General features: G+C 44.8%; 1 protein-coding gene across 1 annotated transcript in view; it reads right to left on the bottom strand.

Moving 5' to 3' along the window:
* Positions 1–8,495, bottom strand: part of LOC148506759 (N-acyl-aromatic-L-amino acid amidohydrolase (carboxylate-forming)-like) — a 64,979-nt gene extending 56,484 nt beyond the window's left edge. Inside the window, exon 1 of the mRNA XM_088446327.1 lies at positions 8,413–8,495. Within this exon, the coding sequence (XP_088302453.1) occupies positions 8,413–8,430 (18 nt within the window). The 5' untranslated portion in view covers positions 8,431–8,495. The remainder of the gene's footprint in view (positions 1–8,412) is intronic.
* Positions 8,496–22,387: the final 13,892 nt, after the last annotated feature.

Here is a 22,387-nt window from a genome sequence, read left to right as displayed (position 1 = left end):
GCCGGCATGACTGGAACCACAGATGATGTAGATGAATAGTTATTTTATTATAAGAAGTGGGTAGCAGTGAGAACTGCCTTTGGGGATGAGTGACTGGAACTGGAAACTTGAGACGTGGGAATGTGACCAGAAGGAACTTGGAGGGACCGGACCGGGACCGGCAGGTAGGCTGACTGAGCTGGTCGGGTTACTAGTAGATGGGCTTACAGACGGATGGTAGCGTGGAAGCTACTTGTTGTGGCTTGGGAAGCCGTGGGTAGACGGTAGCTGGGTGGCTACGTGGAGCGGCTGGATAGCCGTGGGTAAACGCTGGTATCTGGGTAGCTATGTGGAGCGGCAGGATAGCCGTGGGTGGACGCTGGTATCTGGGTGGCTACATGGAGCGGCCGGTTAGCCGTGGGTAGACGCTGGTAGCTGGGTGGCTACGTGGAGCGGCTGGATAGCCGTGGGTAGACGCTGGTAGCTGGGTAGCTACGTGGAGCGGCTGGATAGCCGTGGGTAGACGCTGGTAGCTGGATGGCTACGTGGAGAGGCTGGATAGCCATGGGTAGACGCTGGTAGCTGGGTGGCTACGTGGATAGAACTGATGAGCTTGGAACTTGACTCTGGACTGGAACAATGTGGACTGAACTGGTATAACGTGACAATGGCTGAAGTGAAATCAGGTAATGCTGAGATGAGGGTTAAACAGGGTGATCCGGAAATGCTGTGACAAGGTTGGAACTCAGGTGCAGGCTGGATAGGATAATTGGGAATAACAGGTTTCAGGAAGGAATGGGTAGGTTTGGGAATTTTAGGTTCAGGGAGGGAGTAGGTAGGTAAAAGAAGCAGGAGTTGATCCACAGCAGGAAGCAAGGCAGGGTGACACGATGCAGGTTTACAGAGTGCCAGGGACCAACCAGGAGTAGGACTAGCAGCAGAGCACAGGCCAGGTATTGCTGTAACAGGATGACTGGATGCCAGGTATTACTGTAGCAGGTTTCAGGGATACACTTGAATGCAGAAACAGCATGAACCATACACCACAGGAAGACGAGATGTTCAGGCCCAGAATGCTATCTGGAGAGGATATATATACCATGGGTCTGGCAGCAATTGGTGGATACGGACAGGTGGTCTGGTAGTAGCATTCTGAGTGGTGGAAGGCACAACATGCAGAGGGAGTATTCATCTCTGCAGCTTTGAGAATCAGAACCACACCTGTGATTCCAATCAGGGTTAGCAGTGCTCACAGACAGAGGAGAGGCCAGGTGCAATAATAAGAGCAAATCCTCCAAGCAAATTACACACACAGATCCCATGGGGGAGCTGACAGGGGTAAGTCCCAAGGCAAAAAGGTGACAACTAGACAGGGTCGTGACAGTACCCCCCTCTTTATGGGTGGACTCCGGACACCAAAACAAAAACTTTCTTCAGACATCTTCCCAATTTCTTGGGATACTTGGAGTGGAAAGTCTACAAAGGAGATAGTTCAAGACCTTCACCGATTCTTCTTTTTGCTGCGAGAACGTTTTGTGCCAACCAACGGACCAGGAATCTTTGGTAACTCCTGTGGAAATATGTGGCTGGGAAGGACAGGATCAGAATTTTGGGAGGAACAGTAGCAGAAAGGGGACAAGGAGGTGTGTGCACAAGTCATGTTCTGGGTTACAGATTCAAAAGTGCTGCTCTCTTGGAATGCCTGGAATTCGGCACGCTGGCCCTGACAAATAGCGTAAACTTTAGAGGTTTAAAGGCAGGTTTTAGAAGGTATAGGTAGGTGCGTATAGAAGTAGAAATCCAGTATCCTTAGGCTGGGAGGGGGAGTGGTATAGTTCAACTTTAAATATCAGATTAAAAATAAAGCTTTTAGTTATTTGTGGGCTACATACAAAAGCAACCATTATTTACCCAGTGTATCCAGTATATATAACTTCAAGCAAGTCCCAACATGCTTTACTAGCTTATTGGTGGGAGGGTATGCTGGGACTTGTAGTTTCACAAGAGCTGGAGAGCCACAGGTTGGCCAGGTCTAATATAAATATACATATATACACTTTATACTGGACTTATTTATATTTTTTTAAATACATTGATACATTGTTAGGTGTGACTGTGGGTGACAAACAAATCTGGCTGACCTAAGTACAATGTACATCACATTAAGCTAATATATGTACATGCAATATGTACTGTAATGCCTTACTTATTATGTAATGCCTTACTTATTATGTAATACCGTACTTATTATGTAATGCCGTACTTATTATGTAATGCCTTGCTTATTATGTAATGCTGTACTTATTATGTAATGCCTTACCTATTATGTAATGCCGTACTTATTATGTAATGCCGTACTTTTTATGTAATGCTGTACTTTTATTGCCATCTGATAGGAGTAGGTATAATCATGATGCAAAAGAGAGTGCTACTAATAGGGGTATTACTACTGGGGGCATTACTATTGGGGGCACAACTACAGGGTGCATTACTAATGGGTGCACTACTAATGGGTGCATTACTACTGGGGGCACTACTAATGGGGGCATTGCTTAGGGGGCACTGCATAAAGGGCACCACCCTCTACTGGGGGCACTGCATAGGGGGCACCACTACTGGGGGAATTGTGTAAGGGGCACCACTGCTGTGGGCATTGTATAAGGGTCAGTACTGTTGTGCGTATTGTATAAGGGGCACTACTACTGTGGGCATTGTGTAAAAGGGGCCCTACTATGTGTCATAACCTGAATAAGGGACTACTGTGTAGCGTAAATTGCACTGGTAATAAAAATTTTGATCGTACATACTGTTACACATTGTGCATAAGCAAATTTTATGCCCATATGCCTTGTTGTTTATATTAATTATTGTTATTTATATTAAAACACCTGAAGTACACAATAAAGTGAATGTTGCAGGCTTATTCTGGTTAGACTTTTTTTGTCATTGGTTCTGTAACCAATTATTTGGAAACCCCCCTTTCAAAATCCTGCGTTTGCCACTGAAATACTATCTCCACATCTACACTGTACAGTATATAATTGTATAATTAAACATTGTAAGTGTTCTCCACTTACAATGAGTTTGGTAGGAAAGTATGCATCTAGACAGGTATGACCTGAAGTAGAATAGCACAATGTTAATTTGGATGCAGTGTAACTGCTATATACTTTACTTTACCTAAGTATAAAATGCAGGGCTGCCATCAGAAATTGCGGGGCCTGGGACCGACAAAATAGGCAGGGCCCTCCCCCCCTGGGTTATTAAATGCAGCTTTTTTCCCACTTCACTTCCCCCATAGCTTTTTCCCACTTACCTTATTTCCTTGAAGAAGGCTCAGAGGGCCTGATTCATACCCACTCGTGAGCGCATAGCGGCTGTCCATGTTGATCAACAGCTCGCCCGGTTTTGTAGGCGGGTCAGGGGAGGGATGGCTGCACAAACGGAGGCCTTCCCGACGGAATGCCTGCCGTTTGTGGGCAGCCCTACTGACATCACATGTGATGTCAGTAGTGAACTTCCTGCTCTATTAGAGCAGGAAGTTCACTGGGGCTTGCGGTGGACGAGACCCTACCTCGTCTCGTCGCAAGCCCGATGGTCGCGACAAGGTGTGGGTGGTCACTCACAGCTACGCGAGTGGCCTGAAGGTGGATTTTAGAAAAAAAAATCCGCTGATTCAGAGCGAGTGCTCGCAAATAGCGAGCGCCTCTGAATCAGGCCCAGAGTTCCCTCTGGCTTCTTCTCTCCCTCTTCCCCGGCAGACAGGGGACACTGCTCCTCACGATCCACGGCTCCTTTGACCTCTCCCTTCAGCAACGCAGCGTGACATCATGCACGCCGACTCCAAAACAAACTTTATTTAACATAGGGGCCGGCAGGTGTCAGCGACTGGGCCCCCTTTCTTCTGTTCAAGGGGTAGTGTGGGCTGCAGCAAGCTGTGCAGCGGCAGTAGGAGCAGCCAGGGTCCGGGCCTGGGACTCCAGTCCTGGCAGTCCACCCCTGATGACGGCCCGGATAAAATGTGGGATTATTCTAGAGTAAGGCTTATATCTAGTGCATATCTAGTCTCAACCTCAACACTCAAATATTCCCAACTGGTCATGTTTTGAGGATTTCTTTCTAATGGGGGGCATCCACTAGACGATTTTATCCCTGTCCAACCTCTTAACGATTTTCCCTTGAAGTTTCCCTTGAAATATGATCTTCCACTCTGAACAATTTGCAAAGGATTTGCAAAAGATTTGCAAACGATTTGCAAAAGATCTGCAAACGATTTGCAAAAGATCTAACAATAAACTATGTTGTTTTAATCTGTAATTGAGAGCTTTCAGCTATAGTGGGCAGACAGTGGTTCATCGTTTGATCGTTCAGCATGAACGATGTGTAAACGATGTGTAAACGATGTGTAACCGATTTGTAAGCAATCAAGTGAAATTGACCTGCATGTTCAGTCGATGGAGGAGACGATCAAACGACCAGCGGGAGCGCGCATCGTACATCGTTAGAAACAATTACTGCACGATTTGCAAACGATGTTCAAACGATGTTTGAACGATTATCGAACGATTTTGTCATTATCGTTCAATCGTTCAACTTTATCGTCTAGTGGATACCCCCCTTAAGGAAGCAAGTGGGATAATTACTGACCCAGCAAAGAAGGGGTCTATGGGCCTGATTCAGACCAGCTCGCAAGCACTATGCGCTCACGAGCGGGTCAATGTTAGACCACTGCGCATGCACACGCCCATCGATACCTAGTAAAAACCTCTGTACGATCCTGCCTATACCTTCTAAAATTATTGCTATTAGCATAATGAGTCATACAGTAAGGTTATTATTCAACATAAAAACAGAAGGTTACACACTGTGATCTAAAAACAATTAGCGCAAATATATCATACAGACCCAAGGTACAGTTGTTACATACGCACGCGCTCTGGGACCAGATACCGGCAAGAAACCTCCGTCAACAGCACCAGCAAGAAGACTCCTGATTGGGGTCAGAGAGCGAACATATATACTCTTACAGGGATAGGCAATACAATAAGCAAGTTTGGCATGATTCCATTGGTTCTCCGTCACGATGCTTCTGTTACAGGACAGTTAACAGGTCAATTCAAATGGACACAGGTCAGCCTCCAACAGCCTTTTGTCTCCTTTTTCCCGCTGCATGCAAATCTAAGCTGCTAATATTACATAGTACATTTTAGTGTTTTAACTCTCTATAGTCCATAAGTTGCGGATGCATGTTGCGATCTTCTCACCGATGACACCGGGAAGCTTTTGAGACAGAGTAGATCAGTACAACACCAAACACGGTCAGCTTATCATGTACTAAACCTTAGATATCAAATAATCTTTATTTTACAACATTAGTAATAAATGAATAAACCTTGAATATTACACTTTGGAGCTATGGAACCTTTTATGTAAATGTACAGTGTGTAAGTATTAGGGGTCTGGGAAAGGACGCTAGTTAGAGTTCACCATGGTACGTGTTTTGCAGGGTTGATCCCTTTGTATGTTTTAGTGACTGTCTGTATTTATATAGTGAGGACTTTTAACTTGGGGCAGTTGCGAATGCATGAAACTAATAAACTGCGTTCGCACGCGGGGTATTATGCAGTTGCTAATGTGCTAAATGGTGTTAACAGCACAACTGTGCATATTTAATGTGTATATGTGTTATGATATGATATGCAATCGCACGATGCTAATAATAGCATCACCGTATGTACTTAAGTGTGAGTTTTGCTAAAATGGCGCTGGGCAGTCTTGTTGCCATTCGCAAGATGGCGTCGCTCCGATCTAATTTTTAACTGATCCTGTCTCAGCCAATTATCCGGCTTCAACACGCCGGGACTGGCTCCGACGTGCGCATGCGCGAGACCTGGCTAGCGACGGGCGTTCCGTCGCTCCGGGTCTCGCACCAAAAGGGGGCGGCTGTCGCACCATTTTGGAGGCGTGGCATGGGGGTGGCTTCACAAACGGAGGCATTCCCATGCGAACGCCTGCCGTTTGTGGGAGGCCCCACTGACATCACCAATGATGTCAGTGGGAGAGCTTCCGGCTCTATTAGAGCCAGAAGCTCTCTGGGGCTTGCGGCCACGAGACCCTACCACAAGTGTCTCGTCGCAAGCCCGATGGTCGTGATGGTCTTGACCATCGCGACCATCATCCTGGCCGCTTGCAATAGCTGTGGTGGTTACCCATAGCTATGCGAGCGGCCAGGAGGCTGCTCCAAAAAAAAAAAATGCCCTGATTCAGAGCGAGCGCTCTTTCAGAGCGTTCGGCTCTGAATCAGGGCCTATGTACTAAGCCTTGGAGAGAGATAAAGTGGACGGAGATAAAGTAACAATCATCAGCTCCTAGCTGTCACTTTACAGGCTGTGTTTGAAAAAGTGACAGGAGCTGATTAGTTGCTTCTTTATCTCTGTCCACTTTATCTCTCTCCATGGCTTAGTACATAGGGCCCGATTCAGACCCGCTTGCTAGGCTGCGTTCGCTCGTAGCTGCCAATGGTTTGCAATCTGCTCATGCTTACGCATCGCAGTGCGCGTGCGCAAACTAGTCCAGGCAATTGGGAAGCATTCACTTGCTGCGCATAGACTGCTTGCTGGACTGAGTGACAGGAGAAGCCATTTGTGGGTGGTAATAGGGGTTGGTCGAAGGAAACGGGGGAGTGGAGGTGCGAACGCAGGCGTATCTGCGCATCTCAACGCTGTTTAAGAGGCGTGCATAATTAACGCAGAGTGTACACGTCACTTGGTTGGTTTTCACTCTGAAGCACTCGCAGGCAGTGCTTGCGGTGTGGTATGGTTAACCATAAGCATTGCGTATGCATCCGATGGTACTCGATGTTGCCAACGGTTGTACACACTTCCTGGAGGTGACGCGCATTAGTGGGTGTCTTAAGACAGGCTTGTGGGTGTATGCAAACACAGAGCGATCGCACGCTAAGATATAGTGGGCGTGCTAATGCCTTGCCGTGCGATCGCCTGCCTTTGCTGAATTTGCATACACTGGGTGCGAGCGTACGCATCTAGCAAGTGGGTCTGAATTGGGCCCCTAGACCCCTAACTCACTTGTGCACGATTAAAGAACCCTTGATCTAGATCCTATATAAGTGGATTTTTTTAAATTATATCCATTAAGCTTTAAGTGTCCTGGGAAAATATGTCTTCAAGGTTAAGTGCATTTATGTATTTATTACTTTGGCCGCAATTCAATTCAAAGCCTGGGTGTGCGAGGAGAAATCGAGTGCGATTCAACCCTGGGTGTGCAATGAGAAATAAGACAAAAGTGCCGGCCGTGCTGCTGTTTTCCATTTTAGGGATAAATTTACTAAGAATCGGGATTGTCCCAATTTGCAAAGTGATTCATCTCGGTGTAATTCACCTGAACTCGGGTGATTTAATCTCTTTTTATCTCTCAAATTTACCAACAGGCAATTTGAGGCTAAACGAGTTTGCCGATGGTGATGTAGGTCGATTCTCCCGGGTGATTTTAAAGCAACCTTGAGTGAGTTATCTCACCCGAGATTGCAGTGATTTATTTCTGCACAACTCTCCCTAGCAAGCAGCCTACACATATCAGTGAGATATGTGTAAGCTGCTTGTGTTGTACCTTTAAAAAACTGGTTAATTTTAAAAAAATTACGTGAGCCCCCCCCCCCCAAAAAAAAAAGACTAACCAGCCCTGGACTTGCCAGCCAGTCCTGGTTTTTCAAATTACAGGGAACAAAATGTGTAGGGTTCCACAGTAATTTAAGAACCAGCACCAGACAGCAGGGCCAGACCTAGTTTTAAATATAGGGAGAAAAAAATTGGTGTGATGTTCCCCGTATAGTTAAAACCAGCTCCGGACCCTTTCTAGCAAGGGACTGATGCCACAGCCAAGGGTGCTGCAGCATCAGCCCTGACAGCTAGTCAGCCCAAGCCAGGGATCCGTGGGGAGTTGGGGATCCCTCCAATAAAGGGGTCCCCCTCTCCAGGGCACCCCTGGCCTAGGCTATCCCCGCCACCCCTGGGCAGTGGGTGGCGAGTTGATAGTATATGTAGTGTTAAAAATAGAATTAACAACATTGTCTTTACAGTGGAACTACAGGTCCCAGCAAGCCTCCCCCGAATGCTGGTACTTAGTGAACCACAAGTACCAGCATGCGGGGCATTAAGGGCCTACTGGTACCTGTAGTTCACCTGTAAAGAAATGTGAAAATAAAGTTTTATTACACCCATACACACTCACACATACTCACCTGCTGCCAGATGTTCACGTCCCCTTCTCAAAGTAAAGTATCCAACGGAAGTACCTGAAAGAAAGATCCAATACTCCCCTTTTTCCCACAATATTCTCTGCAGAAATCCAAATAGGGCCCCGGACACACTGTGTCACGACCCTGTCTAGTTGTCACCTTTTTGCCTTGAGACTTACCCCTGTCAGCTGCCCCATGGATCTGTGTGTGTAATTTGCCTGGAGGATTTGCTCTGATTATTGCACCTGGTCTCTCCTCGGTCTGTGAGCACTGCTAGCCCTGATTGGAATCACAGGTGTGGTTCTGATTCTCAGAGCTGCAGAGATGAATACTCCCTCTGCATGTTGTGCCTTCCACCACTCAGAATGCTACTACCAGACCACCTGTCCGTATCCACCAATTGCTGCCAGACCCATGGTATATATATCCTCTCCTGATAGCATTCTGGGCCTGAACATCTCGTCTTCCCGTGGTGTATGGTTCATGCTGTTTCTGTGTTCTAGTATATCCCTGAAACCTGCTACAGCAATCCCTGGCGCTATCCAAAAAACCTGTTTCAGCTGTACCTGGCAATCCAGTAAATCTGCTGGCAGCAACCCCCGGTGCTTCCAGAAAACCTGTTACAGCCAAACCTGGCAATCCAGTAAGCCTGCTGACAGCAACCCCTGGTGCATCCCGAAAACCTGCTACAGTAATACCTGGCATCCAGACATCCTGTTACAGCAATACCTGGCCTGTGCTTTGCTGCTAGTCCTACTCCTGGTTGGTCCCTGGCACTCTGTAAACCTGCATCGTGTCACCCTGCCTTGCTTCCTGCTGTGGATCAACTCCTGCCCCTTTTACCTACCTACTCCCTCCCTGAACCTAAAATTCCCAAACCTACCCATTCCTTCCTGAAACCTGTTATTCCCAATTATCCTATCCAGCCTGCACCTGAGTTCCAACCTTGTCACAGCATTTCCAGATTACCCTGTTTAGCCCTCATCTCAGCATTACCTGACTTCCCTTCTGCCATTGTCACATTATTCCAGTCCAGAGTCAAGTTCCAAGCTCATCAGTTCTATCCATGCTGTTCCAGTCCAGAGTCAAGTTCTTAGTTCGTCAGTTCAATTCAACAAGCCTTCCTGCCGGTCCCTTCAGTTCCTGTCATTTATCATCAAAGGCAGTTTTCACTGCTACACAAGTCTTATAAATAGAGCTATCTACATTATCTGTGATTCCAGTCATGCCGGCCTCCGTTGAAACCCGATCACCACCTGAGACAGGTAACTCGCAGACACCAATCATGACACACTGTAACAACACGCTACAGCATATTGTTACAGTACGCTAATGACAGCTCATGGGTTTGAGCTGTCATTAGACCCATGCCGCTAGCCTATCATTGGTGGCTTAACATTAGTGGCCGCTCATTAGCTGGGATCCATGTGGACCCAGCCAATGAGCGGCAACTAATGTTAAGCTCACTTGGGTCCCAGCCAATGAGCAACCGCTAATGTTAAGCACCTCCTGCGGGGTGCAGGGAAGAGCCTCAGGCTTCTGCACAAGCCTAGGGTTTTGGGAGAGGAGACCCCTTTTTTGTGGGGTCCCCACCTCCTGACGATATTGAAATGAACCTCTATATACCCCTGCCTGTACCTTCTAAAATCCTTCCTATAAACCTCTAAGGATGACGCTAATTTGCGTACACAATCATACAATAAATAGAGACTCCAGACTCAGAACATGTGGTTCCAAAGCACAAAGTATTATTCAAGTAAAAGTACAGTCAGTTACACGCTATGATCTGTGTACAATAAGCGCAAATAAATCATACAGTCACAAGGTACAGTTGATATACATTTGCATGATTAAACTTCAAAATACAATGAGAGAGACAGAGAGACACAGAGAAAGACAGACACAGAGAGAGACACAGAGAGAGACACAGAGACACACAGAGAGAGAGAGAGAGACAGAGACACAGACAGAAAGAGACACGGAGAGAGAGAGACACAGAGAGACAGAGAGAGAGAGACACAGAGAGAGATACAGAGAGAGAAAGACCCAGAGAGAGCGAGACACAGAGAGACAGAGGCACACAGAGACACAGAGAGAGAGACACAGACAGAGAGAGAGACACACAGAGAGAGAGACAGAGACACAGAAAGAGAGAGAGACACACAGAGAGAGAGAGACACACAGAGAGAGACACAGACAGAGAGAGAGACACACAGAGAGAGACACAGAGACACAGAGAGAGAGACACAGAGAGAGAGACACAGAGAGAGAGAGAGAGACACAGAGAGAGAGACACAGAGAGACAGACAGATCAAACTACAATGAGAGAGATATTAATGTCTCCTGAGAGAACATGTCCAAGATGGCTGGTGATGGTTTGTGTGTGTGGGGGGTTTGGGAATGATACATGCCCTATTGTCCAAACCGCATGGTCTCTAGACAAACTCCATTTTGAAAGTAAGAAAACCCACATTAAGTTGTAACTCTGTAAATCATATATCCATTAATGATCACAATTATAATAATTACGCTATACCTATCTGACCTATACAACACCAAAACTGGGTAGAATTATAACTATAACCACAAGACTAGCAATTCACAACTTCCATTGAATCAAACAAATGATTCAATGGGGAAACGTGGAGCACATGGAATTTCCTTTGTTCACCCCACATGGAGGTAGCCATCTTTAACAAACTGCAGACTATTCTTCCACACGATAATTACTTCTGACCATTCAAAGCTGTTATTAATTCAACTTCCATAATATAACACTGATACTAGCCTATGATTACATTCATGAGTATACAACACATACCAAGCCTATCTCTCCCAAGCAGTGATATTGTTCAAGCACATGGGAAGGCCCTAACACAGCTCACCAGAGGATCTCAAACAATTATATCAACCAGCATCAATCATTACAAATATTACAAAAACTCCATAATCAATCCCTTTCCTGCATGCTGCTAAAACAACCAGTATGAACAGACTATTGTACACTACAGTGTAGATGATAATATTACAGACTAGATCACATTATATCATCCACTGTATGCTAACACAGACTTATGAATTCCCTTACCAAACTACAAACTTATTACAAACAATCTAGATGCGCTAATAACAGGTTAACACAAAACTCGCTACAGATACCCAAATAGACTAACTAGTGTACAGTTTAACAACAATATACTTAGCCATGTTCCCGGGGTACAGAGTCCCATTGTTTTGGTTGTCTTGTGAGAGAGAGAACCTCTCTCCTCCAATTCCCTGCTCCAAGTGTGTCTGCTGGCCTGTGTGTTCTCAGAATGCCATACTTCTCCCCTCACCTGTGAAAAGGGCCTCCCAAACCCCCACCTTGAAACTCCTATCCCAACAGTGTGATACAAATGCTAAACAGGTCACTTCAAATGGACACAGATCAGCCTCCAAAAGCTTGTTGTCTCCTTATTCCCCCCTGCATGCATAACTAAGCTGTTAACATTTTACAAGGTACATTGTGGTGTTTTAACTCTCTATGATCCATAAGTTGAGAATGCATGTTGCGATCTTCACCCTGATGATACCGGAAAGCTGTTGAGAAAGTGTAGGTCAGTACAATACCAAACACTATTTACTTATCATGTATAAATCCTTAGATATCAAATAGTCTTTATTTAATAATTACTGAATAAACCTTGACTAGGGAACCTTTTATGTAAGTGTGCACGTTATGTTTTGTGTACTATGTGGTTTTGACAAAATGGCGCTGTGTGTCCTATTTCTAAGATGGAGTCTTGTCGCCATTCGCAAGATGGCATTGTGCAAATCCTGTCTGCCAATCATCCGGCTTCGACACTCCCCTGAGATCCCCGGCCTGGTCTGACCACCTTGGGGTGCTAATGCTTTGGCCATGGAGACCCAGTGTTATGGTCTCCTGGCTGTGGCATTACACCCCGGTCAGTTTGGGTACATTGCTGGTTTTAAATATAGGGGGACCCCTACGCAATTTTTCCCACCTATATTTAAAACCAGGACTAGCTCTACAGCCAGGTGCTGGTTACTAAATTACGGTGGAACCCTACTAGTTTTGTTCCCCGTAATTTTTAGAACCAGGACTGGTTGACCAGTCCAGGGCTGGTTATGCTTTCAGGGGAGGGGGGGGGGGAACTCTATGTAATTTTTTTTTTCACATTTAACCCATTTTTTACAGGTACAACACAAGCAGCCTTCACATACTGTATCTCACTGATATGTGCAGGCTGTTTGTTCGGGTGAGTTTGGCAGAGAGAAAGCACTGCAATCCTGGGTGAGAAATCTCATCTAAACTCGCAACTAGGGCAAGAAATCTCGGTCTACTTCACCATCAGAAAACTCACTTTCAGCTAAACTCACTTCTTAGTAAATTTGCGAGTTGAAAAAACTGAAAACTCACCTCAATTTCGGCGATGCAAAGAGTGTTTAAAAAAATAAACTCGACCAAACTCGAATATTAGTAAATTTACCCCATGGACTCTGGAGTGCAGGAGGACACCTTTACTAAGTTTAACATCATGAACCAAACTGACTAACAAACAGGAAACTCCCTCCTAGCATGTATTACCCTGGAGAAAGTCTCATCCTGCAGGGTCCTAGCAGGATACATATCTACATCCCTCCCTTCAGGAAGATGGTGAAAAAGGGGTAACACAATAAAAAGAGGATAACAAAGATAGAGAAGATGGGTGGGGGTAGTTATGTGACATAGTCCTTAAATCGGGTATTAGGCTTGCATACACGTCCCGACTTGGCGGCATACAGGTGCGGCATGGGCACCTGATCTTTGTGAGTGATAGCTGGAGGTGAGTCAGATGGTGATTTACTATTGGCAGAGGAAGATATAGATTCTGACAGCATGGAGCTTGGTGTGATGTGAGGAGGGTCTGTGTCGTCCACTGTTACACTGGGCGCAGTAATAGTCTACTAAGGTAAACTCAACAGGAGGCTATGATTACACTCATACACAGTTCCATCTGCCTGAACAACATAACTGTTGGGCCGGTCAGCTTCCTTTACAAGAATAGCAAGTTTGTCATATCCTCAAGTGGTCTGTATTCGAACAGCTTGTCCTGGAACCAATCGAGGGAGAGCGTATGCTGTATGGTTATAATTGCTATTTAGTAATTGGGATATGGGTTCTGGTGCGATGTGATAACCATTGTGCAGGGGATAGTATTCCATCCCGTGATATGTTGCGTAGGTTTAAGAGTGCCAAATAGACATCAGTCTGGTCTCGTGCACATTTCTCTAGTAGATGCTTGGTGGAGTGAACAGCTCTTTCTGGAAGCTAATTGGATTGTGGATATAGTGGACCTCTGGTGATGTGTGTGAAATCCCAAGTACTAGCAAACATCTCGAACCCACTTCTTGTAAACTGTATGGCATTGTCTGTGATGAGTTTCTGAGGTATTCCATGTATGGCAAAGTGTCTTTTGAGCTTGGTAATGATGGTGGTGCTGGGTAAATGATCGATCTCAAACCATCCTGAGTAAGAGTCTACAAGAACCAGGTACTCCTTAACCCTCCATACAAAAACATCAGCATCAGTGACATACTACGTAAGATCTGGGATGTCATGTGGATGCAGAGGCTCTTTAGATTGGTGTATGTGAAGGGCCACTCATGGGCCACAAACAGTGACCTCCCTCTCAAGATCATGAAATATGGTGGACCAATAGAGCAGTTCCCTGGCCCTGCGCTTGGTGGCTTCCAGACCAGAGTGTCCTTTGTGCAGTTGCATGGTATAGTACTTTTGCAATGTGTAAGGTATAACAAATCTCTGACCTCACAAAATGATCCCATCTGACAGAGATAACTCATTTCGCATGGCAAAGTACGGGTGTAAGTCTTGGGGAAGCTCCCTTGAGGACTGAGGACAGCCTTGCAGGACAACCTGAGAGAGATGTCGACATAAATCATATGCCAAAGACTCTCTTCGCAGCTCCTCCATATAGGCAGAGGACAGGAATTGCATGGACATCACATCATAATCATTGTCAACCTGTTGAGGAGCAGAATGAGGGCATCAGCCACGAACATTTCTTTGCTGCACTTGTAGACAATGTCTAGGTGGTACCTCTGTAATTTGAGCATCATCCTTTGAATACAGGCAGATGCATTGTGCAGGGGCTTTCTCATGATGGTGATGAGTGGTTGGTGGTCAGTTTCGACATTGACTGGCCGTCCGTAGATGAAGTCATGGAATTTGTGGCAAGCAAACACCAAGACCAGCAGCTCTTTTTCGATTTATGAGTGACGTGATTCTTTTTCCGTCAGGGCCCTGGAATGAAAAGCAAATGGTCTATTCTTCTAGAGGCAACCTGCACCCAGCCTGTGCTGTAATGCGTCAGCTGAGATCACTACCAGTAGGTGTACATTGAAGTATTGCAGAACAGGAGGGCTGGTGAGTATGCACTTAAGTCTTGACACCACGTCGTGGTGTGGTTCCAACCAACACCACTCTGTATCTTGGTGCAAAAGATGCCTCAAGGGTACATTGATCTCACTATAATTGGGGATGAATTTTGACAGGTAATTAGTCATCCCTAAGAAGCACTGAAGACTAAGTTTGTTCACTGGCAGGGGCATATGCTGGATGGCCACCATCTTGTCAGGTTCAGGTTTAACACCTTGGTCCGTGATGAGGTGACCCCTGTACAAAACTTCAGCAACTCTGAATCTGCACTTGTCTGGGTTGAGCTATAAGTTGATAGACCGTATTCTTTCCATTACCTGGTGTAGACGCTCATCATGTTCTTGCATGTTACGGCCCCAGACGTGGATGTCGTCAACTATAATCTCACAGGGGTACCCAGCAAACAGTTGTTCCATACATCATTGAAATACCTCACTGCCAGTAGTCAGTCCGTATGGTGTGCATAAGAAGGCATATCTCCCAGCTGGTGTCATAAAAGCAGTGAGGAGTGACTATTCTTTGTCTAATGGGATTTGTCAAAACTCACATTTGGCATCTAATGTGCTGAAGACCTTGGCTTCCGGCATGTCAGCAATGACTTGTTCTAGTGTTCTCAATGGGTGACAGGGTCTAGCAGAGCTTTATGTGGTCTATGCAAATCCTGACAGTTCCATCTCTTTTTACAGCAGCCACCATTGCAGATACCCATTGGGTCGCTTCTTCAATAGGGGTTATGATACAAAGCACAGTCATGTGATCCAAATCAACTAGGACGTCATCCTTCATAGTGATCGGGATCCTCCAGGGTGCACACACTGTAGGGGTGACGGATTCATCCAAGCGCATGTGGTAGATGACAGATAGTTTGCCAATGGTGTCGCAAATAAATAAATCCTTAGTCACAGAACTCTTGGGTGTCTTCTTATATCATGTGTATTTCAGGCCCCAAATGTATCAACCCAAGGCGCATGCTGTCAGGCAGTCCGAGCAATGGTCTAACGTCACTATCTACTATGAGGAATAGCAATGGTGCACACATGTATTCGATGGTGGCAGTGCCAATGGTCTTAATAATTTGACCCCCATATGCCACTAAGTTTACAGTGGTCTATTGTTGCCTGTGGGCTGGTTTAGTGCTGCAGGTTCCTGGACATTACGTTGCATTTGGCACCGGTGTCAATTTTAATCTTCAATGTATTGCCACTCTTTTTATCACATAATTTGTTGAAAATCTCTCCTTGGTTTGCAATTACTTCTACACTTTCACAATATAAGGTCTCAGCTGTGTTTACTGCTGACTCCTTGCCCACGTGATTGACTTTATGCATTTGTTTTTCTCCCTGTGTCGCATTTGGCTAACTGTGTGTTAGGGTATGTCTGGATCTGCAACACTTTGCAAAGTGGTTAAGCTTTTTGCAGTGTTTGCAGCGTTTGTTAAAAGCAGGGCACGTTGTAACATGGCCTGCATTGTGTTTGTGTGTGCTGTACAGTGCATATTACAGCCTCCCTCCGTAACTCCTTTGTGCCCTGTTCTGATTGATCATGCAGCATGCAGATGTGAATTGCAGAGTCTAAGGTCAGATCCTTTTCTCGTAGTAAGTGTGCATGTACTGCATCACTATGGGTTCCACATACGATGCAGTCTCTGATCAGCTTGTCAGTTATGGCTCCAAAATGACATTTACTTGCCAACAGTCTCTAAGTGGACACATATGATTGTACATTTTACCCAGTGTTCTGGTTCGTGCAGTTGAATGTGTGGCTGTCCATTATGAAATTTTTAACAGGCATACAAATCTCTTCAAACTTTGCAAGTAATACATCTGGGTCTTCCTTGTCTTCCCCCTCTGCATATGTAAATCTGTCACCTATAATAACTGCCTCTGCCCCTGCCAGATTAAGCAATGTGTACGCTTGTACCTTTTTTGATTTTTCAGACAGTCCAGCAATGCGGTACACCGTCCATTCTCTCCTGAGCTATATCCATCTGTCAGCGATATTTTCATCAGGGTCAATGCGGTGGAGTCCTTGAGCCATGGTATCCCGCTTCTGTCACCATGTAGATATACTGCAAATCAGGCAAGACTCCCTGAATGCTTTTTTGTTTTTTTTTCAGGCAGCACAACTATATATGGCAGATGGTACCTCAAAGTTTATTGGGTTAATACAGAGATGCAGGGGAGGTCCTGGAAGTGCTACCATTGATACACAGATGAATCAATCACAGGAAGACATGTCACTCATTGCTCATCCAATTGTAGTAAGTGGAGCAGAAGAGTATGCTCTGCAGGTAGGTTCTGCTCATTACTTTGCACAGTCAGTGGAGGAAAGGTGAGGCTACAGGTTATAAGTATATCTAAATGCTTTGCAGACAAACTATTGATTAACAAGAAGCAATAAGCAATGCATGTAATTAGGTTCATCCAAATCCCATATCTATTACCAATATTATCATCTATATCAGTAGCTTCAGGGAAATTATTGCTACATGGTACATTGTGAAGCAATAGTCCCTCTCAGTGCTATTTCTGGTAAATTGCTATAATACAAATTCTTTTGACAAAGCTATTCAAATGATACATATAATTTTTCCTATCTTTCCTTTAATAACTCCCTTATAGAACCCTTTCACATCAACAACAAAACATATAAGATGAAAAAGACAAATATTGTAACAATATCATTGTAAAAGTATCTTGTGGTATTAATAATTTGCCTCATGATATATTTAGCACACGTGCACAGGCTTATGGAGCATACACACGGTCAGATTTGTCAGACTTGTCAGATTTGTCAGATGAACGATTGAACGATTAAACGATCTGAACGATTTTACCAAAGTTTTGAACGATTTTTAAAGGATTTTTGACTGCATTAAAATGAATGGAATCGTCCAAGTCTGACTGCAAACCCATCAGATGTCAGATATCGTTATCTGACAAACGGGAACGCGCATCGTTGATCGTCCATCGTTCAGGCATGTCAGATATGAACGATTTTCCTTCAGATATGAACGACTGAACGATTTTTAAATCGTTATCGTTCATATCTGAAGGAAAAATCTGATCGTGTGTATGCACCATAAGTGTTATTTTTTTGTTTGTTTTTCTTAATTCTATTTTTATTATCTTTGTTTCTACCATTACGTTTCATTTAAAAAATATCATAGATATTATGAATAATATACCTACAATGATTTACAAGCCCAATATAAAGTCTCAAACTATAACCAGCGTTCTTAGTGATATAAACACATAAAGAAAGTTTTTAGCCCACCTCTTTGATGAGTCTATATATAAACAAATTATAACACACTGGACACCAATGCCACTGTGCCAACTATCAATATAGGACATCAGACTACTGCCCACATGGGTAGTTAGTATTAGAGTCAAATTCCAGTATGCCATCTATAGACAATAACAACAAGCATTACACCATGCTGCTGCAATTGTGAGAAAGTTAGGTGCTAGCGCATTCTTAAGATTTTACTTTCTTAAATATAAATCTAGGATTATCTGGTAATAATGATTTTATAACTGAGACTCGTTTTATTATGTGGTAATTATGTTTCATGATTTACTAAGTCAGGTGGGAAGAATTTTTGAATCATTAAATTACAGCACAAGGTCTTCATTCTTGCTGGAAGTTCTTCTTTTTGTTGATGACTGCAGACTAAGCTCTTGCTTATTTGGCGCAGATAATATAAGTGACTGCGACAGTGTGGAGCTATGAACCAGGGAAACACTAATGGTTTGCTGTGACCACTTCCTATTGGATGTCCCATGTCACACATTAGACTTGTAATCTCCATTTATGCACCAGTCACTGTTGCTTTATAGCAGTGCATCGCTCACCTCAGTTGTCAGAATGTGTTCTAAGACATAACAAGAAGTTTGATTGTTTTTTTTTCATGTGGAGACGGCGCCACTGGGACATGGGCATAGCCATCTTGCCTGAGATCAGCTGACTGCTGCTCAACCAATTCCAGTCAAGATCACCTGCACATGACTCATGTAGCCAATAAGTGGCTAGAGTGCCATATACACTATGTAGACAAAAGTGATTGTACACTGACGGCAAACAGCTCAACAAGATTTTATTGATGTCAGTACTTTGTAGGTCCACCACGTGCAGTCACTCTTCTTGGCAAACTGTCCACAAGTTCCTGGACAACAACAGGCTGTATGTTTTGCCATCCTCCCTTAACCACTTGCCTGGCATGGTCGCATCAGATGCGACCACACCAGGCTGTCCTTTCCCTGACATGGTTGCATCTGACCAACCAGTCAGAAAAGCCCAGTGAGCAGCTGCTGGAAGATGATCTTCTAGCAGTTGCCAATCTCAGACAGACCTCCTCATCAGTGCAAAACAAAATAAGGGCTTTATTTACTAAGCAGTGTTAGGAGACAGAGTGAAAAGTGATAAGGTGCCAGCCAATCAGCTCCCAACTGTCATCCCACAGGCTGTGTTTGAAACATGACAGTTGGGAGCTGATTGGCTGGCACCTTATCATTTACTTATCACTTTTCACTCTGTCCTAACACTGCTTAGGAAATAGTATCCTAAGTGTTAAAGAAAGAAATTTTTAAATTAAAATTTTAAATTTAAAAGCCCCTGGATTACCATCTCAAAAACATCCTATACCTAATTCACAGAACATATGGCACAGAAAAAAAAAAATTAATAATACCACCATCTAGTGGTAAAATAAAAATACTACTGTATACTGAATTATATAGAAGCCCTGTGCTTACATCTTATCACTAGAACATTCTATATAAGATTTATTAAACCAAGGGATTCATTTAAACCTCGTGGGGCTAAGGAATGCAGACGGACAATCCATCTATGTGTGTGTGTGTGTGTGTGTGTATATATATATATATATATATTATATATATATATATATATTGCAAACAATGCCCCGGCACTCCAATAATACTCTTGATAGTCTGCTCCGGTGCCTTCCTAGAGGGACAGCCCCCTCACAATTCACCACAACGTACAAAAGATGGTACTCGAAGATTGAATAAAGGTGAAAAAAAATCTCCCACCGGGCTGTTTAATACATCGTTTCGGGGATCGGATCCCCTTCCTCAGGATGACAAAACATTTTGGACGTTGTGGTATATATATATATATATATATATATATACTGTATACAACAAATACAGTATATGAGAGAGGGCGCGGATAATGATCTAAAGTCTCTGAATAATATTCAATATCAATCTGTCCTTTTTGCAATTGGATATATTGATAGAGAAAAGTTCCTATTAAATTATGTATAGTGATGACCCACGGGTCTCTATATCTTCTTTCAGTCCGAAAGTTCCACGTTATAGCTTTTCACCTGAAGAGGACCATCCGAATGAGTAAGTGTTCTTAAGTCCCAAAGATATTGGTTTAATCTTTTTCCCCAAACATGTTATTGTTTCTGTAGAACTGCAAGTGCATGGGCCTCCCTATAAAGTGTTTGGGTCGAAACCGCCACATAAGTGGCCATTTGGAACTTGTGTGCAATGGTATGCATTTCGCTTGCACGGGATTGCCCAATCGCTTTTGTCTAAATAGTGTATAAGTTTTTCCCTGGCCACTTCTCATTGCCAGTACATCTTCTGCTGTATCCTATTTGCTAGTTCTAGTTTGCAGTGCTCAGAATTTGTCACCACAGTCCAGTGTGTTCCATCCAGCTGCTGACTCCTGTGCATTACTGTATGCTTCCAGATTCCTACCAGTCCAGCTGTACTCCATCCTTCAAGATAATATATTTAATCAGCTCTTGTCTGTCCTGTTAAGTGCTTCCCTCAGACTCCTGGGTTATTTATGTTTCAAGTTTCATTCAGTTCTGCTATTTCATTATTTATAGACTCTGTGTTCTAACTAAGGGGCCCATTTATCAATGAGTTTTATTATACACAATGAGTTTTAAAACTCATTGTGTATAAAACTCTTTGATACAGATGTGTACATATATATTTTACCACCAGGATCGGTACGATTTATCGCCGGACGCATGTCCAGCGGTTCTAATACCGGCGCTGGAAGACCGGCGGTTCTGATCCTGACAGGTAAGTATTTCCTATTCACTAACCTAAACACCCCCCCCCCTTACCTAAACCTCCCTTAGGGGTGCCTAACCCTAGCCTCCCCCCAAGTGCCTAACCCTAACCCCCCCTTCCCCGCAGCCTAAACCTAAGTCTACCGGGGGGGCCCTAACCCTAATCCCCCCTTTCCCTAACCCTTCCCGGGGGGTGCCTAACCTTAAATCCCCCCTGCGAGCCCCTAACCAAACCCTCCCCCCCACGACTGTCCGCGTCTGGCGCCCCCGGCTTACCTTCGATCGGGATGCCGGACATCGGGCTCCTGGCATAGGTAAAATGACAGGCGTCGGGATTTCAACGCCTGTCATTAGACCCTTCCTGGAATTAGACAGTCGGGATGCCGATGGTCGGCATTTAGACCGTCCGCATCCCGACTGCATACCCTTACCTCGATGTGCTACAAGTCACATTAGCGCCGTGTGACTTGTAGTGCCGTGTGACTCGTAGTGCTGATCATCTTTTTGTGCAACTTTTTACCTTCAAATGCGTCTTATTTGCAAAGCAATGTGAATAGAACACACACGATTAAAATGATATGTGGCATGCTTATATTCTGTGTGCGACTGCGGGTGTGTCTGCATGCAAATTACACTACAGTGTCATCAGCGCAACGTATCATTTGAAGGTAAAAAGTCGCATGAAAAGCCGCTCTTTGCTACTGAGTCATACCATGGCATGGCGCAACTAGAAGGGCTGCTTAACGCACAAGGACAAAAGATGTATGCGGGCACATCTGTAAATGGGCCCCCAAGTGCCAATCAGCACATCTGTGCGTTATCCACTGACTCCTGAGTGTGATCATATGCTGCTAAAGTATCAGATTTACTGTTAGCACCATTCAGTCTCCTATGTGAATCTGTGTATTTCTACACCAGACAGTTCAGCTAGAGCTGCTCTATACTATCTATAGCCAGTCTGTTCTGCTGGTCTATCACAGATTGCACTTAGGGGGTCATTCAGACCCGTTCGCGAGCAAAGGACGCTTGCAAACGGGTCGATGTTGCCCCACTGTGCATGCGCACGATGTAGGGAGCTCCGTCGTGCGCATGCGCGAGAACCGGACTGCGACAGCCAAGCTGTCGCTCCGGGTCTCACACCAAAGGGGGCGTGCTGTCGATGTTGATTGACAGCACGCCCCCTTTTGCGGGCGTGCCGGGGGCGTGGCGGCCAGACGGAGGCGTTCCCATGGGAACGCCTACCGTCTGAAGCCGGCCCCACTGACATCAGTAGTGATGTCAGTGGGAGTGATTTTGGCTCTGATAGAGCCAAAATCACGCCAGGGCTTGCCGCAGCGAGACCCTACCGCAGGGTCTCCTTCACAAGCCCGATGGTCGCGATGGTCTTGACCATCGCGACCATCATCATGGACGCTCGCTATAGCTGTGAGTGGTCACCCACAGCTATACGAGTGTCCAGGAGGACGCTCCATTTTCATGGAGGAGGGCCCTGATTCAGAGCGAGCGCTCTGGTCAGAGCGTCCGGCTCTGGAACAGGCCCTTACTCCAGATATATTCTTAGTGTTACTTTGTCTGCAAACCTACTGCTTTAGCCAGCGTTCCTAGGTAGTTTTTCAACCTGCAATTCACTAATGTCTGCAGTCTGCAAATG

The sequence above is a fragment of the Taudactylus pleione genome, unplaced genomic scaffold (assembly GCF_031769625.1).
Source record: "Taudactylus pleione unplaced genomic scaffold, aTauple2 ptg000397bl, whole genome shotgun sequence".
Classification (NCBI taxonomy): Eukaryota; Metazoa; Chordata; class Amphibia; order Anura; family Myobatrachidae; genus Taudactylus; species Taudactylus pleione.
Note: the sequence above shows the minus strand (reverse complement) of the source record. Positions and strands in the feature narration are given on the sequence as shown.